Here is a 26,117-nt window from a genome sequence, read left to right as displayed (position 1 = left end):
GCCCTCACCACACCTGACTCTCGCCTGGGCCTGTGGTGGCTGCCATTTTCACAGACAAGGAAACGGAGGCCCAGGCAGGTTAAAAGTGACTTGAGGTCGCACAGTGACTGGCCAGTGGAAGGGACATGAGAATCCACACCTCCTCATCCTGGTGGGGCCGAGGACAAGATGGGGCGAGGTGCAGAACACCGGTCAACAGCTGCCGTTCACTGAGCATCTCCTCACCTCACCACCGCCCCAGGAGGAATGTCTTATAGTCCTGACTTCATACATGTGGAAACCGAGATTCAGAGAGGCTGAGTGCCTTGTCAGAGGTCACACAGCCCGAAGATGGCAGGACCCAACTGGGACTCTGTTAGGCACAGCCCGATGCTGAGACGGGGCCGTCCCACGCGCCCCTCTTGAGAAACATCCAACTTTACAGAAGACTGGTTCTCAACTGGGGCGAAATCTGCCCCCACCCACCTCCCCAGGGAACCCTGGGAAATGTCCTGAGACTTTTGGTTTTCCCAACTGGGAGGTGTTCCTGGCACCTAGCGGGCAGAAGCCCGGGAAGCTGCTAGACATCCTCCATTGTGCCGGCTGGCCCCATAACAAACTTTCCTGACCCCAAATGTCCACAGTGCCGAGGGTGAGGAGCCCCATTTACAGTGTAGTCAACGGAAGGAACATCTCCTGTTTCGGAGAAGCAGCGTTGACAGAAAACTAGGCCAGTGTGAACCAAGCTTTTGTGGGGGGGGGGCAGGACTGGCATTTCGGGGAAGCCTGTGATCTCGGGGGCTGGCAGTCCTGTCTCCCAACCCCTTCGTGTGGTGGAGGCCAGTGGGGAGGGCCTGAGGGACAAGCCGTGGCTGCTGGGGGTGGGGCCTCCTTCAGACCAGCAGCCGGCCGTCCTTTTAAAGACCTCGCGAGCGAAGGCGCCACATCATGGGGCACAGGGCCTGCCTGACTCCACCTGCTGGGCAGCCCTGGGTGAGCTCCTGCCCCCCGAGCCTGTTTCCACATCTCTAAAATGGGCACAACAGGAATATATGCCTCACTGGAGTGACGGCTAATGGGTATGAGTTTCTTTTTAGGAGAGTGAAATTGTTCTGGAACTAGATTGGTGAAGACTGCACGGCTCTGTGAGCATACTAAAATCCACTGAATCGTACATCTTGAAAAGGACGAATTTTATGGTAAGTGAATTATATCTCCATAAAAGAACATGTTAAAAAATATATACCTACACCCCACAGGGTGGTCCCCCGAAGCCAATGTGGCTACAGAGGTGAAACTGTGCCAGGAGTGGTAATGCCTGGTGTGGCCAGGAGTCGCTAATCGGGAACACCTCCGCCCAACAAGGGCAGGTAGCTGAGTGGGAGCGTGGGTGCCACCACCACCAAACACCGAGAGGGCTTGGCTTTCTTAGGAAGCCCAAGTCTTTGGCATTTACTCAAGGGAAGCAGGCCCTTTACAGCCACACAGCGTGTGTGGAGACCCAGAGCCCCGCTCCCCCACAGAGGCGGGAAGGAGGGGCGATGACTAAATTGGGAGAGGACCCACCTATGCTCATCAGGCACCCAGCTGCTTCCCAGGGTTTTACTGTCACAGGCGGGTGTGAATTTGCCAGCTCAGCTCCCATCTCCTTGATGGCACCTCGGCGTCACTTAAGGAATGACTCATCGCCAGTGGCCAGAGCCAGGACCCCTAGGTAAGTGGTAAACAAGTGACCCTAGACGGGCCATTTTGCTACCCTGTGCTGGACTTGTAAAAAAAAAAACAAAAACAAAAAAAACCTGGGGTGCCATTCTGAGGCAGGTTCAAGTTCATCTTCCCCAACAGGGGCCGCTGAGCAGACCACTCCGTGTAGAACCCTGGCTTCCCCTGGCTTCCCCACCTCTGCAGCTGCCTTGGCTTCGACTCACCTCCAAGTCTGGCCCTCCACCTTCCCGCTGCACCTGTGAGCTCCTGACTTCCCTTCCAGCACATCCCATGTGCTAAACCAGCCAGAGCGGCTTTCTGTGGCTCACACCCGAGGCACATATATAAGGCACACACCCAGGGATGGCGCCCCCCCCTTTAGTCTCGGCCTGGCCAGCAGGGTAGTGGGGCGAGCGTCAATGCTGCCTGGAGCAGGCAGTTCTGGAAGCCTCCAGGGTGTGAAATTCTGCGGATGGCGGGCAACAGAGGGAGCCTCCAGTCTGGTGAACACCCCAACAACACTGGGGCTGTCATGCATCTTAGCAAAGGCCCTCCCTCTGCCGCCGAGCCCTAGGCAGACATCGGCCACGCTGATGGATAAGAAGCCTGTACTCTAGGCTGCAAACACTCAGCATAACTATTCACACTTTGCAGAGGGGGTCTGATGCCCGCCAGAGGAGAGGGCAGGGATCTGAGTGTCATTGGCCAGAACGGAAGCAGGCTGAGCAGTCTGAGCATGGTGAGAGGAGAAAGAGAGGAGATCTGGTTCCCAGTTCTGAAAGGCCCCAGAAATCCCCAGAATGCTTGAGGCCGGTGCTCCAAGGCCAGGAAGACACATCTGGCCATCTACGTATGGGGCACTGGGAAGACCTGCACCAGCTTCCCAGGTCTGCAGCTGGAAAGGTTTCTGCCCTGGGCTGCGGGTGGCCAGAGCCACCGACCTCACTGGTGGGAAAAGCACCCACCCTTCGAGGGGACCTCGCAGCTGCAGCTTCTTCCAGCCTGGGCAGTTCTGACCACTAGGGGTCAGCATTGGACAGGAGACCCAGGAGGGGCCCGCGATCCTGAAGAAGTGACCCCAGAGAAGGTTTGTGTCGCCATATCATCACTACGTACAGCACCACGCGAAGTGCTTCCCTCACGTTATTTCACTGAAATTCTCAGAAAGGCCCTATGGAGTAGATGCAGTTAGCCCTATTTAGACTTGACGAAACAGGTTCTGAGAGGTGAAGGGTCCCACCCGAGGTCACACAGCTAGGAAGCGATGGGGCTGGATTCAAACCCAGAACCCATGGCTGTCACCACACGGTCAGCCCGCATCCGTGCTCTCTGCAGGAGGCCATTGTGTTCTAAGAGCTTCGTGGGACCCCCTCACCCCCCCACCCCTCAGGAGCACCCTGCACACCCTCCTCCCAGCCACGGTCACATTGAGCCCCTGGTGGTTTCAAAGGCCCCTTAAGCCACGGGCTCCCTGGAGTTTCCCGGCCAACTCCTGGGAGGGCAGGGTGAGGTAAAGACCCCCGCCCCCTTCCAGTACCAGATAAAGGGCACTGAGGCCCAGAGAAGTTCCGTGAGTGGCCCAAGGTCACACAGGAACAGGCAGAGCGGGACTCCAGGGCCCTGGACCCCTTCCACCAGGCCCGGACACACCACTTGGGCTCTCTGTCCCCACATGCAGGCTGGGCACTTCCAAGGAAAACTCAGCATTTGGAAGTTACTTTGAAGGTTAGTTTTGGATTGGAAAAAAAAAAATAACATTTTTTCCTTGACAACCCAAGTAAGACATTTTCACTGGAGATTTCTTGCAATCCTACTACCCAGAAATAACCACTGTTAGTTTTTTGGTGTATTTTCTCCCAAATGTTTTCCTAAACAAATAAGTGTATTTTAAACAAAAATGGGCTTTGTTTGTTGACAGTGGCCTGGGAGCGTGGAAGGGAGGATGGGCTCCCAGCACACTCGCCCGGCCCCTGCAGGTGGATGAGAGCTGTGGCCTGGGCTCAGGGGTCGATGTGGAAGGAAGCTGACAGAGCGTCGCAGACCCCGCACCCAGCCGCACCCCCCTCCCCGGCCCGTTCTGTGTGACTCCACCGGGGAACTCCCGGTGAACCTGTCCCCACACCCCGTCCCCAGCGTGTCACGTGGCTCCTAGCAGCCCAGACGCCCTGGCTGCGTGAAGGTGGGGCGGAGTCTCACCATGGCCAGCTCGGCCTCCAGCTCCTTCATCCGGTTGTCCTTGAGGTCCAGCTGGGAGCGCAGCGCCGTGGCATGGTCCGTGGCCTCCTTGGCTTGGCGCCGCAGCTCCCACTTCTCGCGCTCCAGCAGGTCCTTCTCCTTAGCCAGGGCTTTGACGGCATCCTCGCTCTCCTGTGGGGACAGAGCACCAGGCCGTTACAGCGGGGGCGCGGGGCCTCCTCTTGGAAGGGCCAGAGGGGGGCCTTGAGCCCTGGACCAGAGGAAGGTGAGGGGAGGCCCCCGGCTCTGCCACAGCGTAGCTGGGGGACCGGACCGAGACAAACCATTAGGAGATGCTCGGTAAATACCGTTTCTGCGAATCAATGAACAAATGAATGTGACGAGTAAGTGTTTTTACCCCATCAAGTCTCAGTTTCTCCATCTTTGAAATGGTTGGGGGGGTAGTTGATACTACTTGTTTCAAAGAATTGTTATAAAGATGAAATGACCTCCCGTGCGGGAAATACGTAGAGTCCGAGGGAAGTCTGGGTCAGTAGCGGGTGTGGGGCTTTGTCCGGGTGTTTGGTAACGTGTGTGTCACGGAAAGGAGAGACGGAGAAGGAGACAGCGGCTGAGCAGCTGCTCTGGCTGCCCCGGGGTCCCGCAGCGCCCCACGGGGGTCACAGCCCACGCCAAAGCAGGTGAGCAGCTGTGACTGAAGGCAGCACGGTCACCGGCCGGTCCCCCGCCCCGAGCCGTTTCCTCCGGGGTGCAGAGGGAAGGGCCCGGAGCTCCGGCCACGCCGAGCGAGCGAAGCCAAGGGACAGATGGCTGAATCAGGGGGCCTGACCTCCGTGGGCAAGAGCCACGTGTCCGGTCAGCAGGTGCCCTTCCCGAGAAGAAGAGTCCCAGCGCAGGGCCCTTCCCAGCGCCCCCCCTCCACCCGCAAGTTCTTCCCATTGATCGGCTCAGGAACGGTGCTCCAGGTCTGTGTGCAGCCTGGGGCCATGGAGGGAGGCGGCCCTCCTGCCGTGTTTGCCGTGTTTACCGGCCCTGTCGCTGAAGGCCTGACAGCCAGATGGCCAGAGCCAGGGAGGCCGAGGGCTGGCCCTTTCTCTGGGGCTGTCACCGGGCTGAGGCTACGGCTTATGGTCTGGGGGAGAGGGAGTGTGGGTCAAATCCTGGCTCTGCAAGGACAAGCGGCAATGACTATTGGGCCTCCGCGCCCTTGTCTGTAACCCAGAGACAATACGCAGGGACTTCAGGGTGTTAATTTTGAGGATGGAATGAGATAATGCACGTGGCGAGCTCAGCATGGCGTGGGCACACAGCAGTGCCTGCTCGGAGGTCCTCTCTGAGCAGCCTTCTGGGACCACCCACCTGAGAGCAGCCCTGGGCTCTCTGTTCTGCCACCCGACGCTGGCCACTGAACCCGTATTCACGGATGCCGTGGGCAGGCACGAGCCACACAGAAATGCCTGCCTCCGCGGAGCTCCTAGAGCAGAGCCCTCTGGCATGCGTCCTGAGAGCAGGGATGTGCCGCTTCGGTGCGTGGGCACATACCTGGGTCCCAGCGGGGACAGCCTGCACACAGCAGCGGGTGACAGACATTGCTGCTACACGAGCAGGCGCTCTCGGCTGCAGGGGGCTGGCCGTGAAGGCCATCGCGCCATGGCTCCTGGGCCGGTGTGAGCAGCCCCTCCCCTCCAGCTTCAGTGCAGCCTAGAGGGGGTGCAGGGGACAGTCCCTTCCAGGACGTGCCGCTGGCCCCTGCTCTTTGGGCTCAGGATGCCTGGGTTTGAGTCTTCGCTGCAGGGCACTGGCTGAGTTGTTCAACTTCCCCAAACCTCGATCGACCACCTCATTTGTGAGACAGCGACAGTACCACCTCCCAGGGTGACGGATGCTCTGCAGAAACCGGCCATGCAAGATACACAGCGACAGATGGTACTATCACCCAATCACAGGTGGAGCTGTACTCTGAGATTCTGGAAGCACGACTCTCAGTGCAGGGAGGCATGCCACTGCTGGTCAGTTCTTTCTCTGTGGAGCTGGGTTCAGGTGGGGTCAGGGCAACAGGGGACAGGCAGGGCCCCCAGCATGCACGTGGATGGGGAGCTCCCACCCTGGGGGCTGAGCCATGTCCTGGGCATCTGCCCCCAGCACCCAGCCACAAGCCTGGATCACAGAAGGGCCCCGGGAAATGAAGTGTGTGGAACTGAGTAACTGGGTAAGGACCGTCCCTTAGAACTGGCTGGTGTGCAAGAGGCTGCTTACAAAACATTTTTGCATTAGGAGGAAGGTTCCCTAGGACCCTCAGGATCATCTTTGTCTCTGTGTCTGTTTGCAGTCACTGACTGCACTGGTCTTGAGCAGACCAGAGGGAAAGCCCGTAGGTAGGTGCTTTTCGACTAGGTGAAGACTGTGACGCCCCCTCCCATGATCATATTCCCTGGCAGCAGGAGAGCGGGCTCGGCAGCAACTGACATGAAATGTTCTGAACACACGCTGAGTATGGTGCCTCAGCGTTTTAGGCAATTATATTTAAACGTCGCAACCACCCGTGAGGTGGGGGACTGTGGTGATCCCCGTTTCACAGATGAGTGCATTGAGGCCAGAGAAATAAGTTCCCCAGCCCCTTAGACAGTGTGGTAGAGGTCTCAATCCTTGCTGGTAACTGAGGTAGGAAAGCAACAGAAAGGAGACTGGCCAGGGAGGCTGGACCCGGATGTGGGTCACAGTGGCCGGGATTTATGAGGGGAGGATTCGGCCCACTGTGCCGGGCCTCAGATGCTCGGCTGGGAGTGGGGTCCCTCTACTGGCACCTGGGGCTCACTGGACAGAAGGAGGAGGGTGCAGTGAGGAGGGGGCGGCAGGGGGACACAGGCCTGGCTGGGGAGGTGAGGAGGGCAGGATGAAGGTGGCCCCTTGTGACAGCAGCCTCACCACCCAAGATGGTCCTTGGCCCCCCGCCTGGCTGCCCGGCTTACTGTGAGAACTTCTTCGGCTGATTTATGGAGGGTCCCAAATCCGCCTTGGAACTGCACCCATGTGAACATGCATTAGGCACAGCTTTCTGGGATGTTGCAATTCTGTGAACTTTCTGGGCAGGCCCCGAACCCCTCATTTCTCAGCAGCCTGTGCCTGTGCTGACCCTAGGAGCTCAGAGAACTGGGGTCTTGCTCCCTGCTCCAGGCAAGGCCTGCGGGGGTGCCCAGGAGGAGCTGGGTGAGCTGGGGCAGGTGAAGTGGCAGGACCAAGGAGGGTGGGGGGCACCTGAGGGTTCCCTTCATCCTGTTCACGGGGACACTTATTTTATGCATAAAAGGCAAGTCATTTTTTTTTTTAACCAGTTGCAAGACCTTGGAAGAGACAGAATAAAATCAGGACTTGTGGTTTTAGCTTCTCCAAACCAGCTCTAAATATGTGGCTTTGGGTCTGTCCCTGGACCCTTCGTGGCCTCAGTCTTCCCATCTGTAAAATGGGGTTGCACCCAACAAGGGTTAAAGACTATCACAATGTTGCTACTCCACTGATACGCTGGAAGTGTTAGAGCAACTTGCTCCACATGACAACAAGGCTTAAGACAGTAATTTAACAAAAACATTCATGTTTTCTAAATCCCATTTTTCTGGAAACAAATCTGAAGGGTCTTGTGAAGTCATTCCGTAAGAGTGACATCTGATGCTGAGCTGTGGCTGTCTATGGCTGCCCATGGCTGTAGCAGCTTCAACCCCTACCCCCAACTGCTGGTTGGACTTAGCAGGGGGGCCCCCAGTTACCTGGACTTAAAAAAAAAGGGCATGGTCCAGGGGAGGAGGTGGATCTCCATGGAAGTTTTATTTTCAAGTAGGAGCCCAATTATAAACTCAAATTTGATGACCCCCTGCAAGACAGAAGTGTTTGCTCTTAAGGCCCAGGAAGGCCACAGAGCCACTGAAATGCCCAGCAACCACCCATGGCTCATGGGTGGGGGCGGCCAGGACCTCTTCTCTGTGGTCAGCCTCGGGTTGCTCGGTAAACATCAACAGTGGAAATAACTCATTTGTCTGACTAAAGTCCTACTCACCCCGCAGAGCCCAACTCATATGTCACCTCCTCCGTAAAGCCTTCCAAGACTCTTTGCCTGTAGGCAGAATTTCCTGCTCTCTCACCAGGGCTTCCAGGTCTCTCTGCACACTGTTATTATGGTATTATTAATAAGACGCATAGCTAATATTTACCAAGCCCTCAGTATACGCCAGATGCCACATGGATCACCTCATCCAGTGTTCTTCATACCTCTCCAAGGACTGACGCTCTCCAAGGTGAGGTAAGATGCCCTAGGGCACATACCTTGGGGGCTGGGATCTGAACCCAGGCCAGCCAGAATCCATTGTCTACACTGTCACCAACTGGGCTGTCCTGTCCAGCCTTATTTGCCCAGGAGGCATGGGGACTCCCAGCTAGGGGCTATGCCCATTTCATCTCCATAGCCAAGCCCGAGTCCTCAGGTGAGCAGGTGACACGGGCAGTGAGTGTGTGTTTGGGGATTAGTGAAGCCAGACCTCATGATGGCAGAGAAGGTATCCTGCAGGCAGTGGGGAGGTAGGGGTGCTGGTTCTGCAGAGAGGGTCAAGAGGGGAGGGAACTGGTGTCTGGGGGGAGGAGAGGGAGCAGGGGAGGGGAGAAGAGGAAGGGAAGAGGGTTGAGGGAGCAGGAAGGGGAGGAGGGGGAGGTGGTATCTGGGGGAGGCAGGGGGAGGGGAGGAAGCTGGTGTCTGGGATGGGGGGGCGGAAGCAGGGGGCGGGGAGGCAGGGGGAGGGGAGGAAGCTGCTGTCTGGGATGGGGGAGGGGAGGGAGCAGGGGGCAGGGAGGCAGGGGGAGGGGAGGAAGCTGGTGTCTGGGATGGGGGAGGGGTGGGAGCAGGGGGCGGGGAGAGGAAGGGGTAGGGAGGCGCCTAACCCCACCTTGCGGTGCTGCTCATAGTTGCGGATGAAGTCGCGCAGTTGATCCTCGCGGCTCTCCAGCGTGGCGTACAGCTGCTGCATCTGGCTCACCAGGTCCGTCTTCTCGCCCTTCAGGCGCTTCCGGTCGGCCTTCATGGCTGCGGGGCAGGGGAGTGAGTTAGTGCCCGACACCCCAGCTGTTCGATGGTCCCAGATGCTGGGACCCTGCCTCTATCCTTTTAAGAGATGAGAAAACGGGGTGTAGAAAGATGACGTTTCTCTCCCACGTGCCCAGGTCACTTACTGGCATTCCCAGGACTTGAACGCAGGTTCGCCTGTCTCTACAGTCCCTGTTCTCACTTCTCAGTTTTATTGATCCAATCAGGGCAGCAAGTCCTAGACTGAGCATCCCTTTGAGCCCTGAACTGAAGACATCTCCAGGGAGAGGGAGCTAGGGGCTGGTGAGCACCCACGTCCATGGCCCAGGAAGCTGATGGTGCTCGACTCCCTACTGAATGAGCCCCCATGGTCCAGTTTGAGCCCCAGGACCACTCAGCCCAGCACAACAGTCCATCATCTGGTTCATTCCCTCCACAGGAGAAGCGCTTGATTAAAAACACGCAGCAAGATACGACACCAAAAGTATGCATAGTGGAACAAATACAGATGCATCACACTCCAACAACATGGAACCCTGCTGTGCTTCCAAGGCCACCACCAAGGAAGTAAAAAGACAACTCAGGGAATGGGAGAAAATACTTGCAAACCGTCTTATCTGATAAGGGGCTGACATGTAGAATATACAAAGAGCTCTTACAACCCAATAATAAAAAGGCAACCCAAGTAAAAAATAGGCAAACCATCTGAATAGACATTTCTCCAAGAAATGGTCAATGAGTACACGAAAAGGAGCTTGACATCATTCGTCAACAGGGGAAATGCAAATCAAAACCCCGACAAGATACCACTTCACACTCACTAGAGCGGCCAAAATAAATAAGATAGACTCAAGTGTTGGCACAGACACATCACACAGTGGGGATGGATGGAATGTTGGAAGAGAGCCTGAGAGTTCCCCAAGTGATTCAGTATCAAGTTACCTTGTGATCCAGCAATCACCGCCCTGGCACACACCCAGTGGAAATGAAAACATATGTCCACACAAACACGCAGACACAAACGTGTACAGCAACATGGGTCACAGAAGCTAAAAGGTGAAAAATAGCCCAAATGTCCATCAACTGATGAATGAATTAAAAACACAATGTGGTATATCCATACGAGGGAACATTATTTGGCAATAAAAAGAAGTACTGCGTTATGCTACACCATGGATGACATCATGCTACAAGAAAGGAGCCAGTCATGTATGGTGTGATTCCGCAGACTTTATGAACCGTCCACAGTAAGGAAGTCTGTGGAGACAGGAAGCAGACTCGTGGTGGCCGAGGGCTGGGGGTGGTAGCTGGCGGGGATGCGTGGATGGAGGGGTGGTGGCTGGAGGGCATGGGGTTTCCTTCTGATGTGATGAAAATGTCCTAATACTGACTGTGGTGGTGGATGTAACGATCTGTGAATATACTAAAAACCACTGAATTGTACATTGTAAATGGGTGAATTTATAACATGTGAATTCTATCTTAATAAAGCGTTCTCTCTCTCACTCTGTCACACATGCACACACACACACACACACACACACACACACACACACACACACACACACACACACACACACACACACACACAAAGGGCCACGAGTCCCAAGCAGCTGCCTGGCTCCCTGCAGACTCTCCTTGTGCCCTCTCTCCACTGGCTCTTTGGCAATTGGAGCTGCTGAGCTCAGGGCAGGCCCTGGCTGCAGGGTGGGTTTCACTGCCTTTCCCCAGAGGCTCCAGAACTCTGTTTCCTCCCTGGAGAGAACACTGAGGAAGCCTTTAGTGTGAGAAGGCACAGAGTAGTTAGGTCATTTTCCCGAAGTCACACAGCCGGGTCTGACCCCAAAGCCCACACAGCTGACCCTACATTATGCCGCCCTTACAGTGAAATGTCCAAATGGGGTCCTGGCCCCGTGGCGAGCTGAGGGCAGTGATACGGGACGGGCGATGGCTGTGCCACCCCATCTTGTCCTGGACATCCAACCCTGCAAACTCAGGCTGCCAAGAGGAGAGCTGGAGCCACCAGGCGTGACCTAAGGACCGAGGACCCTGGGCTCCCGGCCTGGTGTCTGACCGAAGCTGATGTCCTTCTGGCCCTGAGGGGACCGCCTTCATTCTCCTGCCCTCTGCCTTCCCCCTCCCTGCAACCTGGGGAGAACAGGGTAGAGGTAGGTCAACTGGGACCACGGGGCGACCTATGCAGTGGGGACCCTGGGTCTTGGGCAGCCCTTTACGTTCCAGCTTTCAACGTGCCCTTCCTGCGGCTGGACACATCCTGTGTCCTCCTCATGGCAGCGTGGAGGAGCAGCAGGTAAGCTCAGCAGGGCCGGAACTCCAGGCCGGGGGGCTGCGACTCCACGGGACTGGGACAGTGGAGGGCACGGAGAGAGAGCTCATGTGTTGTCCTCCTGTCAAGCAGGGAGTGACCCCGGGGACAGGTGGGAGGCAGGCAGAGCTGGGCCAGTTTTGGGCCCTGTACCCTAACATGGTGTGACTGTGTTCCCGGTGAGCTTCACTTTAAGAAAACCCAACATGTAAAGACGTAAGTGGGTCAGAAGGAATCTTACAGGAGAGCCCAGGCGCCGGCTGCCAAGAGAACTCGGCAGTTTCCATTTGCATTGTCATTAGATCCTGGATCCTAGCCGCACTCGGTGACAGAGGTGGGTGGGTGGGTATTTTGAACATCCCATTTTATGGGGGAGGAACCTGAGGCCACACGGCCAATAAATGGCAGAACGCGGTTTGACCTGGCACCTGACTCAGGCGGGTTTCAGACTGTTGCAGGGCGGCGGGGGGGGTGGGGGGGGGTGGGTGGTGGTGGTTCCTAGGGGGCAGCTGACCTGAGCCAAGTCATCACTGTGGCTCCCAGGGGAGCCTCGGGTGGGACCTCCACCCCAGGGGAGCAGCTGCTGCTGAGCAGGTGTCATGGATCCTCCTGGGGAGCATGCCTCTGCCCTTCAGCTGGCAGGGAAAGCCACGCCTCTGCCTTTTGGTTGGAAATTAATCCCCCTTAGGCTCTGGATTTGCCTCCTTCATTAGCCTTGTCTGGACAAACACAAAATTCTAGACTTTGCTCTTGGCAACTGGAGGCTCCGGGAAGGAATGCCGCCCCTTTCCTCCACAGCACTGCCGGGCCTCTCTTCACGTTTGCCACACGGCCTTGGAGAGGGGTGACATGGCGGCCTCTTGCCATGGATCCCTCACTGGTCCATCCTGCACCATCTGCACGTGCAGCTGCATGGACCCCCGTTCTGTCCTTCAGCAGAGGGGTGAGTATGCGTGTGTCTGTGTGTGTCGGTGGCCTCAGTGGTGGGGCAGGGGGCTACACCGCCCCCATCTGACTGGGGGCTCCTGAGAGCAAGGGGTGGTCTTCTGCCTTCAGATTAGTAGCTCCTCCCTAAGAGGAAACGGAGAGCCCCCCCCGAACTGCTGACTAAGCCCCTTCTGTGTGCCAGTCTCCATGCCTGCTGCTGTCGGGGGGAAAGGATGAACGAGACATGGTCCCTACCTCTTGGGTGGTCGACAGTGTGAGGGAGAAGACAAACCCCTACACACGTGGATGACACTAGACTCCTCCACCCTGCTCCCTACCAAGAGAACCCCAATTTTGTTTGTGCCCAGCTAAAACACGCAACATCCCAAGCTCCCCTGCAGCTAGAGGGGGCACGTGTCTAATTTTGGCCACTAAGATGTACACAGGTGTCTATGGCAAATCCTTCGTTGTCTTTTTTTTTTTAAATTTTTTAAAAAGATTTTATTTATTCATTTGAAAGATTGAGAGAGACAGAGCGAGCACATGCAGGGGGAGAGGCAGGCTCCCCGCCGAGCAAGGAGCCCGATATGGGGCTCGATCCCAGAACCTGGAGATCATGACCTGAGCCGAAGGCAGACACCCAACCATCTGAGCCACCCAGGTGCCCCTCTTTTTTTTTTTTTTTTTTTTTGAGAGAGAGACTGCTCGAGGGGTAGGGGTGGGAGAGTGAGGGGGAGGGGCAGAGTGAGAGACAGAATCCCAAGCAGGCTCCATGTCCATCCAGCGTGGAACCCAATGCGGGGCTTGATCTCATGACCCTGTGATCATGACCTGAACCGAAAGAAATAAAGAGTCGGACCTTAACCGACTGAGCCACCCAGGTGCCTCTCCCCTGTTTTCTTTATAGTCATAGTATAGTACGCTGGCACTAACTCTTCCCTTTTGCCCTTCCCTCTTCCTGCTAGGAACACAGATGCGACATCCCGAGGCACGGCAGCCATTTTGTGAACACAAGAACGAAGACACAAACTGAGAATGGGAGCAGAAAGACAGAAGAGGCTGGACCCCTGATGGCACCATTTGGGCCAGGATTTCTTATAACAGGAGAAAAATAAACCCCGCTGTTTGTGAGATTTCCCATTTTGTGCACCCCAACACATTCCTAATGGAAACATCAAGGCAGGCTGTGAGAAGTGCTATCACCCCCACCACGAAAGGCTCTGCTCCATGGTTCCTTCACATGAGCTCTCCTTGGGAATCCCTGCTCTACAAATTCTGGGCTGGACCCCGCCAGGCTGAGGACCGGAAAAAACATGAAAGCTGAATCTCTGGGAATGAATGCCAAGTGAAGATCCCCTAAAAATGAAGATAAGACACTTCGGGAGCCACAGCGTAAACAAAGAAGCTGCTGTGGGATCTGCCACAGCTTTTCAGAAGTGCACATGTCCATAACCCATCAGGAAAACCTCACGGAGAAGCAGGACCTGGGAGCAGGCACCTGGGGGCCCCTGCACTGGCTTGAGTTGGGAAAGTGTGAGTGTGTGTCCCAATCAAGCCTGACTGCCCCCAAGTCTCCAGACGCTGGGTCATCAGACAGGGGACTCCCTGAAGGGAGGCACTGGAATTATAACTCTAACAAGGAGATCAGCACGACGGGTCCCCAAGAAATAATTTAAACTACTAATTTACGCAGCTATGAAAAATATGCAGTGGGGTGCCTCCTCTTTCCCTTTGCCACACGTCGGCTTTTAGCTCTCCTTCAAAACCCTATCCTCACCTTCTCCAAATGCTGCTAATGCAAGACAAGGTCCGTGGGGCATGAACCTCCCTCTCTCTCACCAGCCTCCTGACTCGGCCCAAAGCTCCCAGCTCCGTTCACCTTCTCAGTCATCCAGCTTCACCCAGGCGTGTCCCATTCCAGCAGCCGGGCCGCCGGGACCACTACCATGGTGACGGGTGATGTCATGCCCAGCAGGCCCTGTGGGATCACCTCAGCTCCTGGGAATGTGGGGACTCAGGGCGGGGGAAGGAGGGCGTGCAGGGAGGGACTGATTTTTCTAAGTCACAGGAGGCCACATGCATGCGTGACACACGGGGGGTGTGATCAGGGGCCCCACTGTGGCCCCATGAAGATGGGAGCTTCTCTGGGGAGGTCACTCTTCTCAAGCTTTTGCAGTGGCCCTTTCCGAAGCAGACCCCTTCCTCCTTTCCTGGCCTAGAGTGCTGCAGCCCCTCACAGACGTGGGGCAGGGGGCGGGGGGAGCAGCATCAGCCCCAGTTTAGGTTGCAAATGCGCATCTGGGAGGACAGGACCAGAGAGCAAAAGGGTCTCTGCAGTTCCCCTTCACTCCCGCCGGGGGTAGAGCAGACCCTCAGCTGCAACGCCCCGACGAAGGGAGCCCTCAGCCCGCGTGCGAGGGAACCAGACAGGCTAATTCTTGGCTTTTGAGCCTCTGGGGGCCGCGTGCCTAGAGGGTAAGGGATTTTCTAGGGCACGTTTGAGCAGGAGGGGATTTCTGCTAACCCACACACCAAGGCAGTGCGTGCCGAGAACCTCGCTGGGGAGTGAGGGACCAGGCTCCCAGCCTTCCCCTCTCTGAGCCTCAGCTCACACCGCCAGCACGAGTGTGCTGGACTCTGTGAGCTTCCTCCGGCTTCAGAGGGTCTAGGAGACATCATCACCTCAACCACTGACCCCCTCCCCCAACAGATATGTCCACGGCCTTGACCAACGCCACACAGTGAGGCAGGATGGGCATCAGTGTGGAGTCTGAGGATCTGGGTTCTGTCCCTGGCTCTGAGCCCTTGAGCAAGTCACTAGCCTGCCCCAAGCCTCGATTTCCTAGATGTTAAAACGATTCCCATGTGCTGGGCACTGCTCTAAGGTCCTTACGCGTTTTTGTCACTCAACTGTTACAACCACTGTATGAAGTCGTTCCGCGTTATAGAATGAGGCGGGAGGCACCCAGGGAGACTGAGGAACCTGGTCAGGTAGTGGGCGGCAGGGCCCATCTGGCCCCAGCGCTGACCCACCCTCCCTCCCACTCTGCTGCTCTGCGGCCTTCAAATTCACCCATCCCCAACCAACCTCCTAAAGTCCCGTTGGCCTCATCTGTTCCTCGGGACCTCGTGCGGGTGTGTGTGTTGGGTGGGGGGGAGGGGCACCTGCCTTATGGAGAAGGAAATTGAGGTTCAAATGGTTAACTTCCTCACCAACGCCCTCACGGCTCAAGGATCGGACCCTGGACTTGCATCCCTGACATCTGAACTTGAACCCCTCACACTCCTTCCCCACCCTATTATGAAAGCATGTCGCTGTTAACAGCAGAACCTGCATGGATCCACAAAACCACTGGATGATCCAAAAATCCACACCAGTTACTCCTGCTACTCGGCGCTGTTTCTGCAGCTAACAGTCCCAAGGGGGCCTTCGGAGGTTTCCATTAAAGCAGCCTGATGTTCTCGCGTGCACCCCATGATTACTCGGTGGTTGCTGGAAGGAGGGTGGGTGTGAGTGGGTGTGCATGCGCGCGTGCGTGCAAGTCGGCAGCTCTTAAGGAATCCTCCCCCAGCCACCCCCCGAGGCTGGTAGGATCCTCAGCCCGCCCAAGACATGGTCTCATTCCACACGGTCAGACTTCCCATTAGTCTGACCTCAGGAGATTGCAGGCCTGGCTCTGGATGGTCCCAAACCAGGAGACCTTATGAAAATGCCTACTCGGGCGAACCCCTCCCGACAAACGGGGCTCTGAGGAGGGGAGGGGTGGTGGTGGGCAGGGTCAGGCAGACCTCCGCCCACGTAGGACGATCCCAGCCGCCGCCAGCAGGGGGCCCTTTCTTTCCTATGCAACATTCCCCGCCCACTGAGCCTTCTGCATCCAAGTCTCTAGGAAAGGGGGGGTGGGCAGACAGGAGCCAGAAGGGCATAGCAAACCACTCTGAAGAAACACCCACCAAAATGCTCTTCCAAACAGGACGCGGGAATAAAAGCTACAGCCTAGGGAAGGTAGTCCCTGGTATGGTAACAGTGTCGTGTGGTGACAGACGGGAGCTGTGTGGCGTGCACAGCATAATGCGAGTTTTGAATCACTATTTCGCACACCTGAAACTAATGTGACGTCAACTACGCACAGATTACAAAAATAATTAAAAATTTCAAAAAAGAAAAATAAAGAGCTCTTTCAGCTCAACTTCCCTTTACAGAGGGGAAGCGGAGGCCCAGTATCACACAGGGAGTGGCCCAGGTCTCCTGATTCTTGGGCCAACATGGCTGTGTGAAAAGCTCCGCTTTGGAGTCTGCCTATCACACTTTAATTAAACCCCAGTTTCTTCATTTCTAGAATGAAGACCGGAAATGCACTCACTCCTGCCCGTTACGGAAAGACGGTCTGCTGTATCCGGGGTGAACTGTCAGGTGCGGGCCATGAGCCTACGCAGAGAAGAGAACCCCGGAAAGACACAGCTTCAGGGCGCGCCTGGGTGGTGCAGTTGGTTAAGCGTCTGACTCTTGATTTGGGCTCAGGTCATGATCTCAGAGTTGTGAGACTGAGCCCCACGTCGGGCTCTGTGCTGGGCATGGAGCCTGCTTGGGATTTTCTTTTTTCTTTTTTTTAAGATTTATTTATTTGACAGACAGACACACCGAGAGAGGGAACACAAGCAGGGGGACTGGGAGAGGGAGAAGCAGGCTTCCTGCCGAGCAGGGACCCTGATGCGGGGCTCGATCCCAGGACCCTGGGATCATGACCTGAGCCGAAGGCAGATGCTTAACGACTGAGCCACCCAGGTGCCCCTTAGGATTTTCTCTCTCTCCTTCTGCCCTCTCGCCCACCCACCTGCCCACCCTGCACTCTCCCTCCAAAATAAAAAAAAAAAAAAAAGGAAAGAAAAAAAAAGACACAGCTTCAGACTCATAGAGCAGAGCCCCGATTCCAGTCCGGCCCTGCAGGTAACTTCTCTGGGCGCTCTCTTCGCTGTTAAGCTGAGGGTTCTATGTGACATGACCCAGCACCTGAATACAGCAGGTGCTCATTAAATGTTAGCATCTCCTCCTGTCTTCCAGCTCCCCGTGGCTCCCAGGCCCCAGGAGGCCTCAGAAAACACTGGTTGACTTGCCCAACAGGCTGAATTCTGGGAAAAGGGTCCAGAGAAGGGGCGTAGGGCAGGGAAGCAGGTAAAGGGCCCACAGACCTATGGCCCCGGGACAGGCACAGCCAGGTTTATTTTGGTTCTTCCTGTTTGAAAGCTGAGCAAGGTGAGTTCAGAACAGGTACAGAGGAGAAGCAGGCTCTTACACTGTCAGGTGGCACTTGGGTAAGTGTATGGTCTGACCAAACTGCACCTGCTGAGCCAGGCCTGGTCAGACATGCCCTTGGCTGTGTGACCTGAGCTCTGACCTGGAGCAACTCTGTTTCTCATGAACAGAAACTTCCATTTTCTTCTCACCACCAGGTGAAGCGGATTGATTGGCCAACTCAGCCAATGAGTGGTAGCATTGGCACTGGACTCCAGGACTTTGATATTCAGGTCCATGATCTTTCCAGAATCACCACAGCTTCTCTGTCCAAGTGTAGCCTAGAAAGAGTTTGGCAGCGCGACCTTTGCAGCCTCCTGTCTGGAGTAGGACAAGTGAGTATCTGGATACATCTGAATACAGAGTCTCAATTTCCAATACTATGACCATGCAGACATGACTAATCAACCATGCTCTGCAGGAACCTGGGTTGATTAGAGATGTCTGCCACGGCAGGGAGGGAGGGAAAGACAGATTTGCTCTGCCTCTCATGGGATTGATCAGAGCTGGCATGTTTGAGAATGGCTGGGCGAGCCTTGTCCGGGTCAGTGCTGCACCAATACCAGTGCACTCCATGGAATCAAGGTCAACTCCATTTAACCAAAAGAGAGAAGCTGTTCTCTCAACTGGTGGGAAACCAGTCTGTTCACATCTGAAACAGTGGCAAACAGACTCCTATTTGCACGCTCAAAGGTGAGAGAGCACAATATTCCCTCAGTTTGGTCCAAGATAAATGAAGGGCTTCCAGGTCTACTTACAGATATTTATGTCCAGCCCTGACTAGCAACAGAAGATCCTTGGGGGCAGGGACCTGGCCTGCCTTGTTCACCATTGTGTCCCCAGCATTAAGATAGGGCCTGGCACATAGTAAGTGCTCAGTAAATACCAACCGACTGACTCTTGAGTGACAAAACAGTGGACAGGCCAGGGGACCGTGGGGACCTGCTCCATGGCCATTACTGAGCAGCGTCGAATATTTCCTGCAGCCTGGGGGCAGAGATAATTCTGCTTTCCTTTGCATGCCTCCCCTTGCCCTCCCTGGGTTTGACAGAACAGGCTAATTTCCCTCGTGCCTCCTGACAGGCCCGCTGAGCTGTGGTGCTCTCAGAGCTGATTGCAATGGCAAGGCCATGGCTCTTGCCAATCTGCCTTGGGCTCTGTGCCCACAGCCACTTCATGTTGCTCCAGCCACACCCCAGGCAGGGTACAAGGAGATTCAAGCGGACCACGGCTTCGGCGGCCCAGGGTACCAGGAGTATCAGAGCTGGGGACGGGTCCCCGACACCGTGCTTCCAGCATAGGCAAGACCCAGCGTCCAGGAGCGAGGGGACCTGCTTCTCCCACGGGGTTCCCCCGATTTTAGCCCAGCCACAACTGCGCCTTCCCTTCGCCTCACAGAGGCCACCAACTCTCCTGCTTGGCTTCCTGTCCCCAACGCTGGGTGGCCTGTTGAGGCCGCCAGGCTTGGATAGGCCAGGAGGTGTGGGACACTGAAGCCACCCTTTTATGACAAGAGCCTGCTCTGACTATCTACATTCCCTGCAGCTGGCCCGTGCCTTCCACTGGATTTTTCCCAGTGTCATGCAAACATGCAATTCTGTCTCACATCTTTCACAGAAAACCTGCCATTGACCCCATGTTGCTCTCCAGCTCTCATTCCATCTTTTTCTTTTTGGGGCAAAAACTCCTAGAAGGGTTGTGCAACCTCATGCCTCATTTCTCTCCTCCCACCTTCCCTGGGACCAGCTGGACTTGTCCCCCACTTGCTCATCTCAAGGTCACTGTAACCTCTGTGCTGTGAACCCCACAGCCCCATCTGTTGTGCTCTATCGGCACAGGTGACGCCTTTGGGTGCCCTGCCAGCCCCCTTCTCCTGGTTTCTTCTCACGTCTCTGGCTGCTCTGTCTGGGTCTCTGCTGATCTCTCCGAGGGGTGGGCCTCTAGGCATGAGAAATCTGTCCTTCTTTTGCCCTGTTTCCTGGTGGCCCGTCCAGCCACCCAGCTCTAGCTCCAGCCCTGTGCTGTGCCTCCCAGCGGGCCGTCTCCAGCCTGGCCCTCGGCCCCGCACCCTGCTCAGAGCCCCCAGAGCCTCCCCACACCTCCGCCGGTGGTCTAACAGCACCTCCAACTCAGCAGATCTGAGAGGGAGATCCAGCCGGCCCCCCACAGCCTGCTCCACCTGGTCTCCTCAAACCCAATTCATGGTGACCTTAGCCTTCCAGTTCCTCTGGCCCCAAACTCCAGAATCTTCCTTAACTCCACTTCTCTCATACCCCACAACACGTCACGTCAGCTCTATCTTCAACACGTGACCAGAATCTGGCCACTTCTTGCCACTCCTCAGTCACCACCCCGGTCCGTGTCGCCACCACCCCGTGCTTCCTGACGGCCTCACAACCCTTCGGTCTCTGCCAGCTCGGCAGGGAGTGGTCCCCTTCCGATGCAAGTCAGATCGTGACTGTCCTGCTCCTCTCCCCTGGCTCCCATCTCGAGGGTGAGCACAGAATCCCTGGAATGGTCTATCAGAGCCCCGTGTCTGTCATCCCCGCCCCCATGGGTCTCTGACTTCCTCCCAACCGCATCCCACTGCTGCCACCTGGCTCCTTGCTCCTCCTGGTTCATGCAGATACGCTCCTTCCTCAGAATCTGCCTGGAACGTCCTCCTGCTCACGTGGCCCACCCCTCCCAGGTCCTTCCTCAAATGTCACTTTCTCAGCGAAGCTGTCCCTGGACCCCCTCCTCACCCAGTTCTCTGTCCATTCTTCTGGGAGCTCCCCACCCCCTAACACTACGTGTGCTGGGTGTGTTGAGGAGAACAGTCCCTTAAGCGTGCCCGCCTCTCTGTGAGGGCTTCCCGGCCTCCTCTCCTTGTCAGAATTCGATGAAGCTTCTTCCTGGGTTTCCAAAGCCCACAGCCCACACCTCTATTTGTGGTATGGAAGCCTGGTGCCCCGCTGCCTCTGCTCGGCCCTTCGGGAACCTGCACCAGACCACCGGCTCAGGGCTGCCCAGCCTTCCAGAAGTGTCTTGAAGGCAGAGCCTGGGCCCCATCTGACCATATTTCCAGTAGCCAGGATAAGGCATGACCCACACAGATGAAGAAAGTGGGGCGATATGTGACTTGGGGGCTTGAATAGGGTGAGGAAGGCGCCAAAGATCTCAAGCTGCCCCCTTCCTGGATTCTCTAGCCTCAGGGCTCAAGAGAGGACCACCATTCCCAGGGTGGAGCATGCAGCCACGCACAGGGCCCTGCCATCGCTAGCAGAGTAAGCATAGTTGAGAACCTAAAATGCGTACCTGGCTAGCGGGAGGCAGCCATCCCAGGACTGAATGCGGCCCAGCATCGCCACACCTTCCAACTTTTCTGGAGAATTCCAAACTCTACACTGTCATAATTTTTATGCCTTCAATATCTCTTTATTTTTCAATTGGGCAATTAATCATAATACCCAACCACAGCTGTGGGCCTCATGTGGGTGCTGGACCACTGATGTGAGCAGCTGTCTACAGACGATGCAACAGGGGAGAGATGTGGGCCCACCTGCAGCTCCACAGGGTGAGACCAGGGACTCTGTGGGCAGAAACCTGGCTTTGAAGCCCAGCTCCACTATTTACTAGCTGTGTGACTTTGGGTAAGTTCCTTAACCTCTCTGTGCCTTTCCCCTCACGCAGAAAGTGGGGATAATAGTTTCTACCTCATTCTACTGCAGTGATCAGTAGAGGAGAGCAGAAGCTCCAGGTGCACCTCTGATTGCTTGGCCATGCTCTGCCATTCTGGGTGACAGCGCCGACGGGGCGGTCTCGGGAGGGAACGGGCAACCCTGTCGGGGAGCTGGAGTGGAGCCTGCAAGACCACCGGTTGGAATGCTGTCTTGGTGCCTGGGGGTGGGTGGTGATGGGAAGAGGGGTGCCTGGACTTTATCTGTCTCATGAGTCTGTCTCAGGCTCAGACGGCAGGGGCTCCCGATGGGAAAACCTTAGATAGGAAGGGCGAGGCCAGCCCCCAGGAGGGCATGAGACACCTGCAGGCAGAGTGTAATCAGAGGTGCTGCAGGGTGCCGGTGCGGGGGGGGTGCCTAGCTCGGGGTGGGGACCTGCTATTGCTGCCACCTATCCCTCAGCTTTGGAATACTCAGAGCTCACCTGGAAGCCCAGACGATGGTGGGGCCCAGGGAGCCAGGCCCCCCACTTCCTGCCACGGGAAATGGGAAGGCTGAGGCAGGGAGGGGGTGGTGGTTGTTTTCCAGCCTCCCAAGGCAAGTCCAGGAAATGTCCTCCTTCCTCCGAATCACCACTAAAAATAGTGGCAAGGATGGGCCTGGAACACTGACATTCCCTAGACCCAGGAGGGCGGGGGGCTGATTTCTGGAAAAGCAGCGTGGGCCATGGGCCTCACGCCCCACACGAGGACTATTTTTAATGGCTCATGTTGGTGTGTGAGGTCATTCTCAGGCAAGGCTATGGCCCGGAGAGGCGGAGGAGGTGCATGGCAGAGAATGGCTGCTAGGGTGCTGCGTGGCCTTGGGGACTCATACACCCTCTCTGGGCTTTCGTGTCATACTCTCAAGATGATCCATCAAGGCCTCTGGAACTGTCAAGAGGCTGCCCTGGGAGTCTAGTGGTTTGGGAACTGGTCTCACCTGGTTTCTCTCCAACAGAGATACAACAGGGCTATTCAAGGCTAAATGCAGATGGGAAACTGGTAGCTATGGTCCACCTCTTCCTAGGCACGTTCAGGAGAGGGGCCGCAGACCTCTCCAGAATGTGGATCCTGGAGCCAGGCTGCCTGGGTTTAAACCCAGTTTTGCCACTCACTAGAGGTGTGGCCCGGAGCAAGTCCTATCATCCTGGTTTTTCACATCTGTACAAGAGAGTTAAAAATAGCCCCTCCCAAAACGCACGTCCGACAAGCACGCATCCGGGTTCACCGAGGACCTGCACTAGAAAATTCACAACGGCACCCTCTGTTAAAGCTCCAGACTGGAAACCATGTGACTAACCTTCAGCAGAAGGGCCACACCCAGCAGGGTCCCTCTGCACAGTGGACGGCTCACCCTAATGAGAACCAGCGAATGACAACCAGCACACACAACACGATGATCAACACGGATGACAAGCCAAGGAAGGCAGACGCAGGAGCCTATATGCTGCATGACTCCCTTTACAGCACACAAAGAAGGCAAAGTGAATCTACGTGGTGAGAAGTCAGGGATAGGCTGTCCGTGGAGGGATACTGACAGGAAGAGACCATGGGAGAGATTTCCAGAAGCTGCTGATGGACTACTTCTGGATCTGGTGCTGGTGCCATACATGTGTGTTCAGTCTGGGACTCTTCGATGAGCTATAAACTTGCACTTTTCTCCATGTATGTGACACTGTAAGAAAAAGCTTTAGCAACAGCATCTACCTCTTCAGGCTGGTTTTCCACATGCATCACGCTCGGAATGGTGTCCAGTGTGGGGGGAGCTCTCTGTAAATATCAGCTCTGATTCCCTGGGGGGCAGGTGGCCCCCACGCCAGCAGGAGGCACCGCATAAGACGGGCAGGTCCGGGTGCGGGCAAGGGGGGCAGTCACCTCACTGTGAGTCCTGCAGCACCCCTGGGGCTGGGGAAGGAACATGAATGTGGGGTGGTCTTAGATTCAAAGTCCAGCTCCTTGCTGCAGAGGCAAAGGCAGCGCCTTCCATGTGGCACTGGGGTGAAGATTCAGGCAGAGACTTCCACGAAGGTGCCCAGACCGTGCTCGAGTGAGGAAGGTCCACATGGGGCTCATCAGCCCCACGGTGATGATGCTATTATGATCACAGTGATAACAGTGGTTAATACTCACTGGGTGTTTTTCTAGGGATCAGGTATTGTTCTGCCTTGTAAGTTCTCACTACATTTTCCCTTATAGCAATCCTGTGAGCTAGTTACCACCAGCGATCCACAGCTGACAAGTCAGGAAACCGAGGCAGACTGGTTTGGCTGATTACCAGCTGGTAAGCGGTGGCGGCAGGATTTGGCCCAGGTGCTCTGGCTCTGAGGCCCTGCCTTTAAGTGTGTCCAGGTGAGCAGTGCCTGGTGCGTGCAGCATGGCCGGGGTGGATGCTGACCTTGGCTGTGGGAGTGGAGCCTGGTGGCCCCATCTCAGGAGACCTTCCCTCTCCTGCAAACCTCAGGCCTCGGTCCTCCCTGGGGGGCCTACTGGGTCACCCCATAGACCCAGGACAGCTGCTGGGAAAACAGGAGTCATAGTCCAGGTGGGGCTCATTAGCAGGACATCAAAGATTTGGATCTTTCTCTGCCTCCCACCAGCCGTATGCCTCTGGGAAACCACGGAACCTCTCAGAGACTCAGTGTTCTCTGTGGAATGGGTGTAATAAAAACCTGCCAACCTTATAGGCTGAGATGTGTCTGAAGATGAGCTTTATAATCCACAGAGAGCTTCAAAGGGACAAAGACAGCTGTTACCATGAGGGAGAATGGCCGAGGGCCTGCAGGTGCCCACCTGTGCAGTCTGGGGGTACACATCTGTCTCTTTCGGGCATAAAGTGTTAACCAGCCACGTGGCCACGGATCTGAGCCACATTCTCAGAACAGCTTTTGCAGCCACGAAACGCATTCTGATCTTCACTGACCTGCCTCTTGGGAGCCCCTCTGCAACTGCTTCTTAAGTTAGCAGAGGAAGAAATGGGTGCTGTTTTATCGACTCCCTAAAGCCTTGGCAGCCATAATTGTTTGTTTTTTTTTTTAAGCTTTGTTATAGTGTCTCTGAATTCCCCCTCTTCTAGGAGGAATGTGACTGTGGTGGACAGAGGTACAGCAGTGAGAAATCACGAGAACAAATTTCGTCCTCTCTAACCGTCAGCCCCAACTTCCGTGGTGCAGCTGGAAACTGGGACCCTGCAGTCCCAGTCTGGCAAGTCCCTGCAATGACAGGTTCTTGCCACCAGCCTGGCCAGGGCCCCAGGCTACCTGACACCACCCCTTTGTTGGCGGGGCACACGAGTTTTATGGCAAGACTGGAAGTCTACTGTAATTAAGACCTCTATAAAATATTTCGACCGCCATGCCCAGATATATTAATGATTATACATTTAAATGTTAATGAGTGTAATTAGATGAAAGATTAGCCAAGCCTGTCACTAAATATACATTCAGGACTGATAAACTCTCGTGCTGTAAAATTATATGTGTGAGCAGACAGAAGCATGTAGACGTCTCAGGTGGACTTTTGTCTTATTGAAAAAAAGCTCAACAGGTTGCCCAGAAAAGGGAGAAGAGTTAGCAGGATCGGCCAAGAAGCAGGGGGGTCAGAGGGGAGGACCCTAAAGACTCCACAGGGTCCTTGGAAATTGTGAAGATCAGATGGGTTAGTAAATGTGAAAATTTGCATGCCTCCATGGATGGAGAACTCACTATTCTTAGGAGCAGCTGGTTTCAGTTCTAATGATCACATCTCAGAGGTAGGCTCATGCAAATGGTTTATTGGGGTGACACGGGGGTCTCCCCCAGCATACGAAGAGTTTAATTCAATCACACAAAACTAATGAGAGGTCACAGTATCTGCAAACATTGCTTTAAAACAACGTGTCATCCCATAGGTCAAGAACAAGATGAGCAGGACTTTACTATGGCCTTGTTAATAGAAAGCCTTATATCTGTTCTGTTAGCAAAAATTCCCTGTGGGCTGACTGTGTGCTGGCACTGGGCCAGCTGCTGGGAGCCCGGGTCAGCCAGACAGATAACTGGTCTTTATTCGGATGGAGACTGTGTGCTGGAGCAAGGGAGATACAGGACAAGTGAATTATTTAAACACACACGGAGGTCAGGCTGTGCAGGAAACAGCCGGGAATCCCTGGGGAGCCGTGCTGTGGGTGGTGTGGTCTCGGAAGGCAGGCCTTCTGAAGCACTGAGAAGCCACATAGGCCAAGAGTGGGGAAGAATGTGCCGGCAGGAGGCACGGCAGGTGCAAAGGTCCTGAGGCAGCAAAGGGCTGCTGTGGTGAGAGGACTAGGAGGTGAAGTCGAAGTGAGCCAGGGGCCAGGTCGTTCGGGCCCAGGCAGGAGTCCGGATTTTCTCCGAAGGGTAACAAAGTACCACGAACCGGGTGGCCTAAAACAACAGAAATGTATTCTCTCACAGGTCTGGAGGCCAAAAGCTTGGAATTGAGGTGTGGCAGGGCTGTGTTCCCTCTGCAGGTTCTTCGGGAAGAAACCTTCCCTGCCTCTCAGCTTCCGGTGTCGCCAGCAAGCCTGGGCATTCTTGGGCTTGTGGACACATTGTTCCACGCTCCGTCCTCCCCTGGCCTTGGCCCCTCTGTGTTCTTTTCCCTTCTCTTACAAAGGTACTTGTCCAGGATGATCTTGAGAGCTTTACTTTAACTACATCTGCAAAGATCCTTTTTCCAAATAAGGTCACATCCACGGGTTCAGGTAGACGTCTCTTCTGAGGGGCTCACTACGGCACTGCATCAGAGAAAGGGGGTGGAAGCAAGGGTGACCTGCCTTCCGATCACTTTGCTGCCTCACGGAGACCGAATTGGGGGGAAGTAGGCAGGGAGGCCAGGCAGCAGAGGACAGTGACCTGGAGCAGGGGAGCAGCAGTGGACACACATAAGGGGATGAATCTGAGATACAGTGAAG

The 26,117-nt window shown here is 55.6% G+C and overlaps 1 protein-coding gene across 3 annotated transcripts in view; it reads right to left on the bottom strand.

Moving 5' to 3' along the window:
- KAZN (kazrin, periplakin interacting protein) overlaps positions 1–26,117 on the bottom strand; it is a 1,106,439-nt gene that overhangs the window by 50,467 nt on the left and 1,029,855 nt on the right. For all 3 annotated transcript variants that reach the window (XM_027598368.2, XM_027598372.2, XM_027598382.2), the window contains 2 exons: positions 8,808–8,944; positions 3,880–4,050 (listed from right to left, as the gene is read on the bottom strand). In XM_027598368.2, the coding sequence (XP_027454169.1) occupies positions 3,880–4,050; positions 8,808–8,944 (308 nt within the window). The remainder of the gene's footprint in view (positions 1–3,879; positions 4,051–8,807; positions 8,945–26,117) is intronic.

This window comes from Zalophus californianus, chromosome 4 (assembly GCF_009762305.2).
Source record: "Zalophus californianus isolate mZalCal1 chromosome 4, mZalCal1.pri.v2, whole genome shotgun sequence".
In the NCBI taxonomy this organism is placed as follows: domain Eukaryota; kingdom Metazoa; phylum Chordata; class Mammalia; order Carnivora; family Otariidae; genus Zalophus; species Zalophus californianus.
This window is presented reverse-complemented; position numbering and strand designations above follow the sequence as displayed.